At 54.1% G+C, this 15,055-nt stretch overlaps 3 protein-coding genes across 3 annotated transcripts; 2 read left to right on the top strand and 1 right to left on the bottom strand.

Moving 5' to 3' along the window:
* Window positions 1-842: 842 nt before the first annotated feature.
* On the top strand, window positions 843-6,144 carry E0L32_011074 (uncharacterized protein; the record flags this gene model as incomplete). The annotated part of the gene is made up of 5 exons (XM_031133764.1): window positions 843-1,274; window positions 1,339-1,365; window positions 1,420-1,504; window positions 1,572-5,685; window positions 5,745-6,144. 5 exons carry the CDS (start codon window positions 843-845, stop codon window positions 6,142-6,144), a joined length of 5,058 nt encoding a protein of 1,685 aa, XP_030988717.1.
* A 1,205-nt stretch (window positions 6,145-7,349) lies between these two features.
* E0L32_011073 (uncharacterized protein) lies at window positions 7,350-9,316 on the bottom strand (the record flags this gene model as incomplete). The annotated part of the gene is made up of 2 exons (XM_031133763.1): window positions 7,350-8,869; window positions 8,944-9,316. 2 exons carry the CDS (start codon window positions 9,314-9,316, stop codon window positions 7,350-7,352), a joined length of 1,893 nt encoding a protein of 630 aa, XP_030988716.1.
* A 1,535-nt stretch (window positions 9,317-10,851) lies between these two features.
* Window positions 10,852-14,235, top strand: E0L32_011072 (uncharacterized protein; the record flags this gene model as incomplete). The annotated part of the gene is made up of 8 exons (XM_031133760.1): window positions 10,852-10,994; window positions 11,059-11,416; window positions 11,477-11,732; window positions 11,792-12,222; window positions 12,275-12,673; window positions 12,741-12,849; window positions 12,903-13,184; window positions 13,265-14,235. 8 exons carry the CDS (start codon window positions 10,852-10,854, stop codon window positions 14,233-14,235), a joined length of 2,949 nt encoding a protein of 982 aa, XP_030988715.1.
* Window positions 14,236-15,055: the final 820 nt, after the last annotated feature.

Here is a 15,055-nt window from a genome sequence, read left to right as displayed (position 1 = left end):
AATATCTTGTCTATAAAGTCTAGGTATGATGAATAGCGCCTTAACTTCGCTAACAAAGTGGACGAGGGACTCATTCTGCCTGAGGCCACCACATGTTACCGTTACGGTAGGGCGAGAGTGGCCTGTGCGCGTTCAGCCCCGAAAAAAAAGGGCACCAGGCGGGCAATCGAAGTCTGAGGTACGTACCCGCCCGGAAAAGTGTGGCAGACCATGCAGTTCTTTCCATCCTCCACCACTGCATTGTGATATTCCGCCTCTCTTCATAAACCATCCCCAGACCTTGGACTCGGTCTGCCACCCCACCTCCCATCCACCACCACTGTTGTTAGGCATAGCGACAGGGAAGACGGACTCATCTCTGCTTCCTGTCCACTATCTGCTCATGACTGGTAAGCTTCTCCTTGTCTTGCTTGCTACATTTCGTCCTGTTCAAAGCGCAACCTTGTCGCCTGTGTCAAGCCAGCCCTGTGGCCTGGCCACATGCTACCTGGTCCATCAACTCGAACACCTCATATATGGGCACTATAGAGCTCGTACTCGATGGAACCGGGCCTTCTTGATGGCCCGAATCTCAGCAGAGTTTCCAATCTGGTTGGTAGCACGGCAGACGGGCTCAATGCTCTCCCATCACGAACCAGCCTTACCATCATCACTTATACGCGCCCGATGCGACTAATACATCTTCTGGCGTAATACCTGTCTTCTGTGCCTCGTATTTCTTGTTCTTCGGTCGCCTGACACGTATCGCTTTCTGTGGTCGTGCTCGAATTGAAAACTCTGCAAGGAAGCTTTGGCTGACATCGTCGTCCTCAACACAGGGAGTTCCGAAGCCATCCTGGAAGATGTCAACTTCCCCGGAGCTCAGTCCTCCTAACGGGATCGCGTCTTCTCCAAGAGGTGATATAGGAGCGGTTCAAACAAACGGCCATCCAGACGAGAGCGACCTTTCCGATATCCAGGCTGCCGCCGAAGTAGTAGTATCACCCAGACCGGCCAGCCCCTCCGGGTATCGCGATGCCGATGCCGATGCCGATGCCGACATCGCCGATGAGGATGAAGACTCAGAGTCTGTCAATAATGATGCATCCGATGATGCCGATTTCGACATGGCCGACAGTCCTGCGTCTGTCCAGAGCATACAAGAAGACGATGACGTCGAGGAGGCCGCGTCCTCGAGCGACTCGCAGAGAGCCCCGAAGCGCAAAGCGCCTGCCGTGGTATTAGAAGACGACTATATGAGGGAGAACCCAGAACTGTATGGGTTGAGGCGTAGTGTAGGTCCTGCCGTTAAATCGCGCGTTTTGCAAAGTTCATGCCGCCTAATTGATGTCCTGGCAGACACGTCCGACCCAACGTCGCAAAGTTGTAAGTTAGACCTTCTCGCTTTTACTTGTCGCGTCTGCTAACGATTACTCCCAGGTTGATTCTGATGATGAGGAATCCGAATCCGATGTTGTTGCTGTCGCGAAACGGAAGAAGCGACGCGTTGAGCGCTCCCAACCCTGTAGGTTCCAAACCACCACATGCGACTCCCTGTCATAATGTCCAGGCCTAACCTTTGCGTATCGCAGCTTCGAAACGAGATACTCCCATACGCCACACATCACTCGATGATTCCGATTCCGATACCTATGGAGGTGCTCGCGCCCGCAGTTTCCAAAAGAAAGCTCGTCGTCAGCAGGAAGCCCAACCCGCCTTGGCCTTTGCCGAGAAGCGCTGGTCAAGCCGTCGTGCCGCACAAGTCACAGCTGGCGCATATCAAGAAAGTGACGTAGATGATGATGACGAGGACGACATGACGCCCAACTACTGGGCCGGCGCCGAAGTCGAAGACGACTCACCGTACATCGAGAAGATCATTCGGCATCGTGAGAAGGAAGGCGTCGAATTGACGCCCGATTCTACCCGCCATGACTTCGAATACTATATCAAATGGCAAGGCAAATCACATCTCCACGACACCTGGGAGACAACTGAGAGCGTCGCCGGCTTTCGTGGCTTCCGCCGTCTCGAGAATTACTATCGAAAATTCGTAGAGTACGAGCTCGACATGCGATTTGGAGGCGAGGACATAAGCCCTGAGCAACGAGAACAATGGCTCCTCGACCGCGAGCGCGAGGAAGAAGCGCACGAGGACTATACCAAGGTTGAGCGAGTGGTTGCTTCTCGTCGTGGTGACGATGGTGATGAATATTTCATCAAATGGAAAGGCCTTCAGTACGATGACTGTACGTGGGAGGCAGCGGCCCTTGTCAGCTCTCATGCCCAAGACAAGATCGACCAGTTCTTGGACCGGTCAGCAAGGTCATGGACATCAGACAAGTACGAGGCGAATCCCGCCAGCCGCTCAAGAATGACCAAGCTTGAATCGCAGCCGGATTACATCCAGGGCGGACAGCTCCGAGAATTCCAGATGAAGGGCTTGAACTTCCTTGCCCTGAACTGGACTCGCGCCAACAATGTCATTCTCGCTGACGAGATGGGTCTTGGTAAAACGGTCCAGACCGTCTCCTTCCTAAGCTGGCTGCGAAACGAGCGAGACCAGCAGGGCCCTTTCCTTGTTGTTGCGCCTCTCAGTGTCATTCCCGCCTGGTGTGACACCTTCTCGCACTGGTCTCCCGATCTGAATTACGTTGTCTATCTCGGACCCGAAGCTGCTCGCAATACCATCCGCGACTATGAGCTTCTCGTCGATGGTAATCCCAAGAAACCCAAGTTCAACGTTCTCGTTACGTCCTACGATTTCATTCTGCAAGACTGGGAGTTTCTCCGTACCATCAAGTGGCAAGTCCTCGCAGTCGATGAAGCTCACCGGCTCAAAAACCGGGAGTCTCAGCTCTATGCCAAGCTCGTCAGCTTCGGCGTGCCCTGCAGGATCCTGATTACTGGCACCCCCATCCAGAACAACCTGGCTGAGCTCTCAGCTCTACTTGATTTTCTAAATCCCGGAAAGGTCATGATAGATGAAGAGCTGGAACAACTCGGACAGGAGGAGACCGCCAAGGAAGAAGACGAAGAGAAGGATGAGGAGAAGCGGCGGCAGACCCAAGCCAAGCTCTCGCTTCTGCATGCCTCCATTGCCCCCTTCATTCTGAGACGTACCAAGGAAACCGTCGAGTCTGACCTCCCGCCCAAAACCGAGAAGATTCTTCGGGTAGAGTTGTCCGACGTGCAGCTCGAATACTACAAGAACATCTTGACGAGGAATTATGCAGCCCTGAGTGACGCTAGTGGCGGTCAAAAACAGTCACTTTTGAACGTCATGATGGAACTCAAAAAGGTCAGCAACCATCCGTACATGTTTCATGGTGTCGAAGATCGCGTCCTGGCGGGCAGCACACGAAGGGAGGACCAAATCAAAGGCCTCATAACCAGCAGTGGAAAAATGATGCTACTCGACCAGCTTCTGGCCAAACTGAAGAAGGATAACCACCGTGTGCTTATCTTCAGTCAGATGGTGAAGATGCTTGACATCCTAGGTGACTACCTGCGTGTGCGAGGATATCAATTCCAGCGACTGGACGGTACCATTCCGGCTGGCCCTCGGCGCATGGCAATCAATCACTTCAATGCAGAGGACAGTGACGACTTCTGCTTCCTCCTCTCTACCCGCGCTGGTGGTCTTGGTATCAACCTTATGACTGCTGACACAGTCATCATCTACGATTCTGATTGGAATCCTCAGGCGGATCTGCAGGCCATGGCCAGAGCCCATCGTATCGGTCAAAAGCGTCCTGTCAGCGTCTACCGCTTGGTTGCAAAGCAGACTATTGAAGAAGAAGTCATCAAGCGTGCCCGCAACAAGCTCTTCTTGGAGTATCTCACAATCCAAGCCGGCGTGACTGATGAGGGCAAGGCCCTTCGCGAACAGTTCAAGGAGAAGGGCCTTATGATGGACGAGGCCAAGACCGCCGAAGATATTCAGTACATCCTCAAGATGCGCTCTCAGAACCTCTTCGAGCAGTCCGGCAACCAAGAGAGGCTCGAGCAGCTCGATATCGACTCCATTCTCGAAAATGCAGAGGTCACAAAGACCAATGTGGACGACAAGATCAACTTGAGCAGTGGCGGTATTGATTGGGACAACTGGATGCAAGTCACCGACGTCAAGGTGGAGGACCTGAATATGGACTGGGACCAAATCATCCCTGCTGAGCAACTCGCTGCCATTAAAGACGAGGAGGAGAAGCGAAAGCACGAGGAATATCTTGCGCGAGCTATGGAGGAGAATGCGCCTCGCAGGGCAGCTCTCAAGGGAGCAAGAAGGGAGGCAGATGAGAGAGCAGAGCGCCTGGCGAAGAAGAGGCAACGTGAGAAGCAAGAACAACAGGAGCGAGAGGAACAAAGGGCGGCTATGCGCAATCCGCGCCGACCATTGAACGAGAAAGAGACTCGAAACCTCATCCGAGCCCTCTTTCGCTATGGCTCTCTTGACGACCGCGAGGAGGAGATCATTCATGATGCCCGGCTTAGTGGGCGGGACCGCGATTTCGTTCGCTCCATCGTCAACGACCTAGTGGCTATCAGCAGCAAGGCCGTCGACGCCAACAATGCGAGGCTGCGTGACGAAGAAGAGAAGGCTGGCAAGTCTCTGGCCAAGAAGGACAAGAAAGCAGTCTTGGTCGACTTTGGGGAGGTGAAGAAGGTCAACGCCGAGACGGTCATCGATCGCCCCCCACAGCTACGGCTCTTACGCAAGGTTCTGGCTGAGCATGGGGACCTCAAGACCTTCAAGCTTCCGGAGGCCACCAAAGGAGCACACTACAGCTGCGAATGGGGCGCGCGGGAAGACGGCATGCTTCTTGTTGGTATCGACAAGTACGGCTTTGGAGCTTGGACACAGATCCGAGATGACCCTGAGCTCGACATGCAAGACAAGCTGTTCCTCGAAGAGCACCGTGTCGAGAAGAAGGAGGAGCGCAAGAAAGGCGACGACAAGAGCATTCAGTCGCCCGGTGCCGTCCACCTGGTCCGTCGCTCCGAGTATCTTCTCTCGGTACTCCTTGCCAAGCATTCTGATGATGCCGCTGCTCAGAGAGCAGTTGAGAACCATCACCGGAGCAAGAAGAATTTGATCAATGGGAATCGTCGCAGTGATGTCGGCGGATCTGCATCGGCATCTCCAGCGCCACAGCTGTCAAAGCGACCTAGCCAGACTAAGGATCGACGAGAGCGCCTTGGCGACCACCACAGGTCGCACAGCAATGGAGGTGAGCGAGGGACTCCGAGACCTGATAAGAGAAAGCACGATCATAGCCATGACGACCGGGACCGCAAATATCGGCGTCTGGAGGAACATGATCGCCGGGAATCTCACCACTCTGACAAGCACCATAAAGATCACCAGAAAGACAAGGAAAAGCGCAAGAGGCTGGACCCTGCAGAACTGGAGACGCTCAAGAGAAAACGCGACCGTGCCGTTCAACGCTTCCACGAGCTCATGAAGCTGGACGATGCCAAGCTTGATTACTCGGACGACGAACAAGTCATGTGGTCCCTGCTCAAGCCTGTACGAGGCAACTTTGAGCGCATCATGTATACGACAGCGGACAAGGTCGAGGGCGCTAAGGATCGTGCCCGCATCATGGGTCAGGAGCTTCGCCAGATTGGCAACTGCTTGGAGGATCTTAAGAAGAACCAAGCTATTCCGTCTGACAAGCTCGACGACTTGATGCCGCGGTTCTGGTAAGTGGATGGAGCTATCAGCATTGTTTGCTTGAATTCGTTGACTAACGTTGCCCCAGGGACTTCCTGTCATCGATATGGCCCGTCAATGAGTTTGCTGTGTCTGGGAAGCAGCTTGCCAAGATGTTCCAACAGCTGAAGAAGAAGGATGAGGACAAGGGTGGCGAGGAAAAGCCAGAAAAGCCGGAGAAGACGAAGAAGCCGCCTCGTGACGACCTCGAGGATGGCGAAATCGACAGCGAGCGAGAGACTCGGCGCGCCGAGCCTCGCCGAGATCATTCTCGCCCGTATGAGGATCCCCGCCGGGAGGCCTGGCGCGATGAGAGGCGCGAGGATAGGAGAGCCTACGAGAATGGCGACCGGTTAAGCTTCGCCCGTAAGGATCGGCGTCTTGACCACGATGCTAGGGACCGTGATCGCGCACGACTGCCTTGGCACAATCGCCAGAGCCCTTACTAGGGTGCTCTGTTTGGGCGCCCTGCTCTCATCTTGAGGAGACGGAACGAAACGCAGTAGGACATTTATGCATCTATTATGGCCATGGCGTACTAGGGTGGAAGCTGTATAATGGCATCATGGCGTCTTTTTACTTTTGGCCTCCATTTTTTTTGATCTTTTTTGAACCTCTTGTGGAACTATAAAATCAGTACGCATACCCGGGTAGCGTTTCGATTGTTTTTTCTTCTTTTTCTTGACACCGCATGGAAAGAGACAGAGAGCAACGGCAGACTCGTCGACTCACTCGAGCCTCTCGATCTGGGAACGGTCAGCATTTTCGGCTTGATATCTCGCTGTCCCTTTGATGTCACGTGGCGAGACAAGCGACGTACGGAGACGAGACGGTGAAAATGTCTGGACTGGGGACGTGTGCAGGTTCTCTGAAGCAGCCTCCCATCCTGTTGACTAGCAGTCCGCATCTGGCTGGCATTTCACAATGAGAGAGGAGAGAAAGACTTCTGCGAGAGAAAGAATACAAGGATTCATACACGGCTCATGAGGAGATCGCTGGAATTCTGGGGGCATGTCCCCAAGAGAATCCATAGAGGACTGTCCGCCCACCAGGGGGGCCGAGCGCACGTATGCCGAATGCTATCTTACTTAGATGTTGGACGAGACAGACAAAAATACATTTGCTACGATGCACCTTTATGAGCTCTACTGTTGAAATTAGAAAGGAAGGAAAACCAAGTACTTTGATTCGTACAATGCGAGGTGTATAATGTACATGTCTCGCCCCAATGGCCAATGGGGGAAGCATTGCCCAGTTGGGTCAAATACACCAACGCTCCCACCCAGACTCCAAGAGATATCGCACCCAAGTCTAGTAAAGTGCCGATCTATAATTCGCGGCCCATCCTCGAAGTGTCTTTACAGCAACGAGGCGGCCAACGCGCTCCCAGAAACATTTCCTTCTCCCATGCAAAAGAACGAACAAGAAAAGCAAACTGCAGAGCTCTCAGTAGAGACAATAGACAGGCCCCCCCCACCCACGCCAGTACACCTAGAGCAAAAACAACCGACCGTGCTTGAACTCCGATGCCATGCTAAACAACGAGGTTCCCCCCCCATTCCTGCCAATGTTCATCACATTTTTGTCTTAAGATTCGCCTCCCGCTCCGTAGTCGTCGGGGCGAGAGCTCAAATCGCGCCAGGCCCACCGGTTCCTAATCGATCAGGTGGCTCAACGACCGCGGCTTGGAGCTCGGCGAGATGGTCTCTCTGCCGCTGGGAGAGAAGTGCCCCTGCTGCTGCGGCGGCGTCGAGGGAGCTGCCTCGATCGTGAACGGCGGGTGGTTCTCCTTGTAGTAATTGTCACGCAGGGGCGGAAGACCCGAAAAGGTCTCCCCTTCCTCGCGCTTGGCCGGCGGCGGCGACGAGAGGTCGGATGACTCTGGCTCCCAGGGCAGAGAGTGCTTCTTCTGTTTGTTGATATCCGAGTGGGAACCAGCACCGGGCAAGACATTCTTTGTCGCCTTGAAGGCCTTGACGAGGTTGCTGCGTGGCTTTTCCTCCTTGGCCTTCTTGGGCTGCCGCGGCTTGCGAGCCTTGGTCTGCTTCCCGGCTGCTTCCGGCTTGGTCTGACTACCAAACAGAAGCTTGCCCTGCTTCTGCTTGGATTTGTTCGCAGCAGCGTGGTCAGGCAGTGCTGTCCGCAGCTTGGGGCTTGCGCTTGGCGTGGGGATGCCTTGTACCTGCTCGACCAGCTTCGACTTGAGTTCGGGCAGCTCGGGCGTCTCCTCCTTGACGGCGGGCTCCGTGGTTTCTGATGGCGGCTTGGCATCGAGGACGATATCGATATGCTCCCGTGTGATGCCTTCCTTGCAGCGCTCCTCTGCTTCGGGTATACCCGTGACCTTCCAGGAGTCGCCAATATCCTGCTCATCCCAGTGCGGCAGGTTGACCAGCTCCGCCACGTCGTCCGACTTGCCCTTGACAATCAGGTCCCAGCATCCCTTGAACTCGGCCCCTTGGGGTTCGGGGTCGATGTTGACCCAAGCAGTGAAACCGTTATTCCTACTCCGCGTAGAAAGACACATCTCCTTGACGATTCGTCGAACACCGGGAATTTTCAAAGTGGTGCCAACGACAATGACAGCGTCTGGTCCCCGCTTGAGATCTGCTTGCATGACCTGGCCAATCGCCTCCTCGTCTGGGTTGAACTCATTGTAGAGCACAATCCTGGGTCGAAGACGCCCGATGCCATGGCTTCTCTTGCCCGCAAATTCCGTCCGAACAGCATCTGCCACGGTACAGGGCTCACATAGGGGCGCCTCTGGTCCCTCAAACAGGGATGCGTCGAATGCTTCGGTGCCACCACACTTGCTGCAAGCCATCTTTGAGAGGCCGCCGTGCAACTGGATCGTGACTGGCCAGGGCCCCTTCCGATTGAGAGGGATGTTGGTGGCCAACGGGGGCATCGAGGTGTCGATACAGTCGACATTCTGTGTGTACAGTCGCATCAGACGCCCTTCATGGGCGAGCGAGGCCAACAGATGGTGGAAGGGAGTCGGTTTGGCGTTTTGTGCCATTTGCGCCAACTCGCGCACCATGGAGTGGAAAGACTCGGTTGCGTCATCGTGCTTGTAGACTGAGGCATCGAACAGGTGTTTTCCAGAACCCTTCTTGAGTCCGTGTTGACCCCGTAATGATGTGAATAGGCCAGTTGACGAGCGAAAGTCGGGGACTGTTTACTCGAAAATCAGTACAGGGTTGCTCGGCTATAAGTGAGGTGAACTGGGTGATGTGATGGACACTTACTTCCAGCGGAGACCGAAATACCTGCACCGGCAATAACTACAATCTTCTTCTTCTTCCGCAGCGCTTTGAGGAGCGCTTCCAGCTTTTCTTCGTCGTCCTCAGAGGCTTCCTCGAGCTGCACATATTCGGTAGTGCGCGGCTTGCGCGGGTTGACTCGGCGCTTCTTCGAGGGAGGAGGCCCGTCGGTGCGGACGCAAATCTCGTCCGGCTCGTCTTGAAGTTTCATTGGTGATGCTCCTCCAGACTGCGAGCTGGCTGTGGGCGAGGGATATCTCTTGGAAGGGTCAAGAGACGCGGGAGAGGAAGGAAGGGACGGCGACTTGGAAAGGACCGAGAGTGGAGAGGACGGCGGTGACGAGTGATCGGAACTCATTTTGAAGGCAGATCTGAGTTTGAAGTGACCGAGCAGTTGAGAAAGAGAAACAAGGCGATCTTCCTGCTTTCGAGAGGAGGAAGAAAGCTGCAGGGGGGCAGTCGCGAAAGAGCGAAGGGAGGAGAGGGCGGCCTTGAGTGAGAGAGGAGAAGAGAGAGTTCTCCGGCTACACCATGGCTACAAAAGAGAGCGCCGAAAGTAAAGTAGGAGGAACAATGGTGTTCAATAGAGACAATAGAGCTTCTCTGCTTGTTGTTGTCTACTGTCGGGGCGTCTCCGTGTTTGGCTCGGCGTGTTGGGTCGACTGCAGGTTTGGCAGGTGTGAGAGTTGAAGAAGTCACCCAGGTCGGGGAGGGTTAATGAGGGTGAATTAGACGCAGCAGAAGCGGGTAGCGGGTAGTCAGCGAGTTGTATGGGGAGCAGCCAGCGGCAATCCCGGTGAGATTTCTTCGGGCGGGGGAGGCTGGCAGAGTCGGTACCGCTTGATCTCAGGCCCGGTATGTAATTACTAGCGGGGGCCAACAACAAAGAACCAGTGTTTTGTTTAGACAGTACACAACAATACAACGGGGCGACTGATTCAGCCCGGTCGCATTTCGACCAGAGGCGGCCCCCAGAAGTTTCAGTACAGTGTTGGGCCGCCTCTTTGGTTCTCTGAGAAGAGATTTCCATGCTCTTGTTAGAAGTGTGCATATATCTATCTACAAGTGCTGAAGTAACAGTCTTTCTAGCTGCCTCTCTGGTGTAGAATAGCCAGTTGGCTAATCACAGTCTTTGAGATAGCTACCTTGAATGGCATGTGAGCAAACATGCAAAACTTGATGGGCAAAACACACAAGTACCTAGGTAGTTGGGAGTCTCTAGTGCCTACTCCGTCGTGCTCATGCTCCCTCCTAGAGGAAAGAAATGATCAGCCCAGTGTGATTGGCCGACAATGACCGCATTGTTCCCGCAAACCAGGGGCAAGCAAAATTGATAGGTTAGTAGATACTTCCTACAACCAACTTCATACTTACCTTACTCAGCAAGCATCACATCAGCCCGCACATACCAAGCTGTACCTCATACTTACTGACTGTTCGAGCACTTTCTTTTTCCTTCCGGTTGGATTGATTCTGGAAGTGAGCGCAATCCATGGATATGGTGTGGAGAGTGAGCGGGTTGTTAGGTACTCCGTAGTGAGTGATTACAAGTACAGAAATTACAGAAGGGCGGTTGCCGGGAAACATGCAGTGGATGCCACAGTTCCAGGTCCGGTCCTGGTCCGTCCGGGCAGTCGCAGGGGTGGGTTTCGATGTCGACAGCGTGGGGCTGCGCTAGTGCCAGATGGATTGGTCTCCACCATTGAATCTGCTTGGCACGCCATTTCCCTTTTCAGCAAAGTTAGCAGCGCCCCCAGTAAAGCCAAACCAAAGCACTGGCTGAGAGCACAGTGACTTCTGTGAGGTGCGGCTCTCCAGCGCTGCTTCAAGGCTCTCTGAAGGCTTCAAGTCCAAGCATCGCGACAGAGCTCACAGCTCACACGCGCGCCCTCCATGAACGACTCGATGCATGTCGACCTGCAGGGCGTCGACGTTGATCTGTTCGGCGACCCTGTAGATCTCGGCTTGCCCATCAGGCCCCCCAGCAAGCAACTTCAGCAGAGGCTCGATGAGCTGAGGGATCATGGCTGCTGCCAGTAAGCTCTTGGCCTTTTCGACGACAGCCGTCTCAGCTCGTGCATAAACTAATCCAGCTGCTAGGGGCATTGCATGGTCAAAACAAGGCACTGTGGCTTCAATCGGCGCCGATGGCAAGTCCATCGAGCTCCGCTATCTTCGCGTCCATCCCAAGGACGGTTCCTGGGGCCTCAGCGAGCCGACGTCCTGGAGCCAGTTTGGCAGCAATTTCAACGGAGGTCCCATCACCCACCTGGTATGGTCACCTGCCGTGGGCGCCGAACTGGCCGTCATCGATGCCGCTGGCCGTGTCAGCGTCTTGAATTTCAACACCAATATCAATAGGCCCTATCTGGTGCGCCCGTGGGATTCCGACCCAATCGACGACCTCCATGCCGTTGTCGGCTGCTACTGGCTGCCATTGATGCCTCAGAACAAGCAGGTAAGTGCGCCGTCTCGATCAGCTTCGGGACTCACCTAATTCAACCTCTCATACGTTCAGCAGTACAACGTGCTTCACGGACCCGCCGTCAAAGAGGGAAACACATATCGCTATGAGAATACCTATCTGCCGGCACTGGGACCATGGCACCCCAACCCTAGCAAGAGTGCTCTTCTCTGTGTCACCGCCAACGGCACTCTCAAGCTCTTCTTTACCCAGAACAACAACAGGTTTCAGGAAACCCAGCTGGAGCTCGAGAGTGTGTCCTCCAACGAGGATCTTGTTACCCACGCCTCAATATGCTCTTATGACAAGGGTGCGTAACACCTATCTATGCACACATATTTTGAACGGCACGCTGACGCCCCCTCCTAGTATCCCTGATCGTGGCTATGGCCACGAGCTCGAAACGGCTCGAGACCGTACGGATACATATCAATTGGGGGCTCCCTGCCACGGAGAAACAGGTGCCGCCGGGTAGCATGCCGCTCAACCCGTCCTTCAAGGAAAAACGGTTGGCCATCACGCGCTGGTTCCAGTTTGACCCCAACGACCCGCAAGTAGATGCTATGACAGCGCAGATCTCACATCTCGAAGTGATACAACCCACTGTTGACAGCTCTGGACAGTCCTTCACGCATCCCATCATACTTGCCGTACGCTCTCAGATTCCCGCCGCCGGTTCCGGCTTCGCGCAAGAGCCCCAGAGCATTGTAAACTGCTGGGAGCTCGTCACCGATCAGCAGCCCGCAACACATCCCTCCTTCCAACAGCTTCCTTCCAAAGGCACAGTATCTGCGCCATCAGTACGTTGTTTACGTTTCATTCTCATTAGGTCAGGCACTTACAAAGGACTAGTCCACTTCTCGTCTGAAGAAGCTCGATTCTATCATCGTCAACAAAGTTATTGTGTCCGTCCACACTCTTCACCACTCGAAGTTTATATGCTTCGCCTTCAGCGATGGAACCGTTCAGTACCGGGATAGGGTGACGATGCACGAGATCTTTGGCGAGGCTGATCCCAGCAAGATCACCGTCCTCAACCAAGCAGGATTCCATTTCACCGATGAAAACCCATGTAAGATCCTTCCCCTCGGCTTTGCAAAGCTTCGCCGTACTCACGCAGAGAACACGCAGGCTTGCAGATGGCATTCTCGCCAACCAACTGTTCCTTCGTACAAATATGCGAAGACTACAAGGTCAAATGGAGCTGCCTACAGTGTATTTCCCAGGAGGTTGGCTCAACAACTCAGGATGGTTCGTTGGCCCGCTTTCGTCGATATACGTCCACTCATCTGCTAACAAACGGACTATATCAGCCCAGTACTATGCTACCATTGCGGGCTTGACCGTCACAGCATCAACTGCGGCGACTTCACAAATGTCTTTCGATGATGTGCTCGCCATCGCCAGGCGGTTCGCAGATAAACCACGTGAGCAGCTTGTTTCCGCCTACTCATCCGCTATCATACTGACCAGTCGTCAGGCTTTCCATACGACTGGATGACCGAGATCATCCGCATGCTGAAAGTGCATATCGATTACTCTGAGGATGCACACCACGATTCTCTCGTGAGGAACCACCAATTACAACTTTGCCTGGGTCTGTTAAACCACCTTGGTTTTAACGGAGAGTTCAGGCCGAGGTCCTTTTCCAGCAAATTTGCTATGTTGGCGCTTAGTGTGCGGAACATTGTGATTCTCATCACTATTGCTAATAATACTCCGCTCAACCTCAAGGAGAAATTAAATCCCTTGGACGAGCCGGGTAAGCAAGCCCCCTCATTTTCATCATCACCCTTCTCTTTTCAGACGACCATTGACTGACCATGATACACACTTATATAGAAGTGGTCGATGCCTTGGCCGGCTGCACCAGATGGGCACTGAGCCTGCTAGCATACCTTACAGATAGTCTTCTGAACCTCATGGCCGATGGAGAGTTCAAAGCTCTGTTAACTCCAGCCCGGTTTAACGAGTTGGTGGCTTATCTCCAGAGCAAGAACGAGGTCTCTCTGCACCTGGTGCTCTGCTCCTCGACCCGGGGCTTACTGGCTGCCCTCTGCCGGCGGCTTGATCTTTTGGAGTCCCTGTCAAACAGGGCCATCCAGTACTACGAGAATATTGCTTTTCCAAAGGCTGCGCAGGACCCTGCGAGTGTGCCTCGATCCCAGACTCCGCTTTTCCAGGCGTACTCCAAGATTCAGCGCTACACGTCGGCCAGCATCGTCAAAATCTCCAAGTTCAACGAGCTGCTGGCGACACTGAGCATCGACATCCGGAATGCGTATCAGAGCTCGCTCGCCAACCTTAGGAATGCCCAGGGGAATGCCGCTAAGGGCGGTCAGCAGGGCCAAAACCCGGTCGAGCAGCAGATGAAGCGAATGCAGGCCCACTGCGAACTGACTCTGCTCCTGGCCAACAACCCACCCATCACGTTCCTGCCAGTCATCAGCAAGTTCTTCAACCAGGATCTCCAGACTTTCCAGGCACAGGTCAACAGACCTGAGCTGTTTTTCGCGGACTATTCGATCCTGGAGGTGGACGAGGACGAGACTTGCTTGCTGCAAAAGCGGTCAAAGGGCAAGTATATCGACGTCTTCAGGCGCGTGGAGCTGGACGCTCCTAAGGGGCTCCCGGTCAACTCTCTGTCCGAGGTCAATGCCAGCCCGCAGTGGAGGAGGTGCGTCAGGTGTGCCGCCATCATGGAAGATGCCAACACCATGCGGCCAGGCTTCACCTTTGTGCTGGCGCAGCAGAGGAAATGTAGCTGCGGCGGCAACTGGGGATTGTTACCGAGAGGAGCACTGTATGGCTAGGAGCCGATGTCAGGGAGCGAGGAGGGCCGCCTCGCGGCTTTTGAGGCATCGTTCTTCCTAGACTACCTTGAAAGGGTACAGGCCCGGGAGGCAGAAGAGTTGAACAAGCCGCTGCCGATCTACCGTGGCGGGTTGGAGAGGACTTCCACCGATGCACTTGTTTATGGTCGCTTGTGCCAGGACGATGATGATTGGAAGTCGGACACTGCGACCCCTTCTTCGCTTACTACACAGACCAGCCTCACCGAGGTTGGTGACGGAGATTCGGAAGTCGACGATTGCGCGTGAGCCATTAGCCTCCCTCCAGCATGTTGGGGTGCTTGGCCTAACTGAATTTTGTATGATTGACGTTGATTAATCCTTGTCAAACTCTTTGGGAGACTCGGCGGATAGGATACCGTATCGTGTATCAATACCGATGTAGATTAAGGGCAGTGTAGAGAATAGTCTCATTAGGGAGTCGCATGTGGCCTGTTTTGACTGCCTGTGGAATAGAATGGAATTCTGAACCGAGGACTTGGGACTCTATTTCAAAGCATTGCAAATGATCATCAAATTGATGTTGTACTTGGCTCCGAATCGGCCGGACTCGGGCTGGTTTTCAAGCTTCAGCGTGCCCCGCTCCGGCAATCAGCGCGCCAATCCATTCCCTCCGCGGGGCATAGTCGGGATAAAGTACCTGCAGGACCCTGAAGCCTGTCGTCATTATCAAGGATATCAACTCATATTTCGCTCTTGCAACACCTTCATCGAGTTTCAATAACTCTTCTGTATTCACGACATCTTCCCTTGGAGCTTGAACCACCGACCAATTGACTCG

The sequence above is a fragment of the Thyridium curvatum genome (assembly GCF_004353045.1).
Source record: "Thyridium curvatum strain D216 chromosome Unknown NODE_97_length_144783_cov_81.221394, whole genome shotgun sequence".
In the NCBI taxonomy this organism is placed as follows: domain Eukaryota; kingdom Fungi; phylum Ascomycota; class Sordariomycetes; order Thyridiales; family Thyridiaceae; genus Thyridium; species Thyridium curvatum.
Note: the sequence above shows the minus strand (reverse complement) of the source record. Positions and strands in the feature narration are given on the sequence as shown.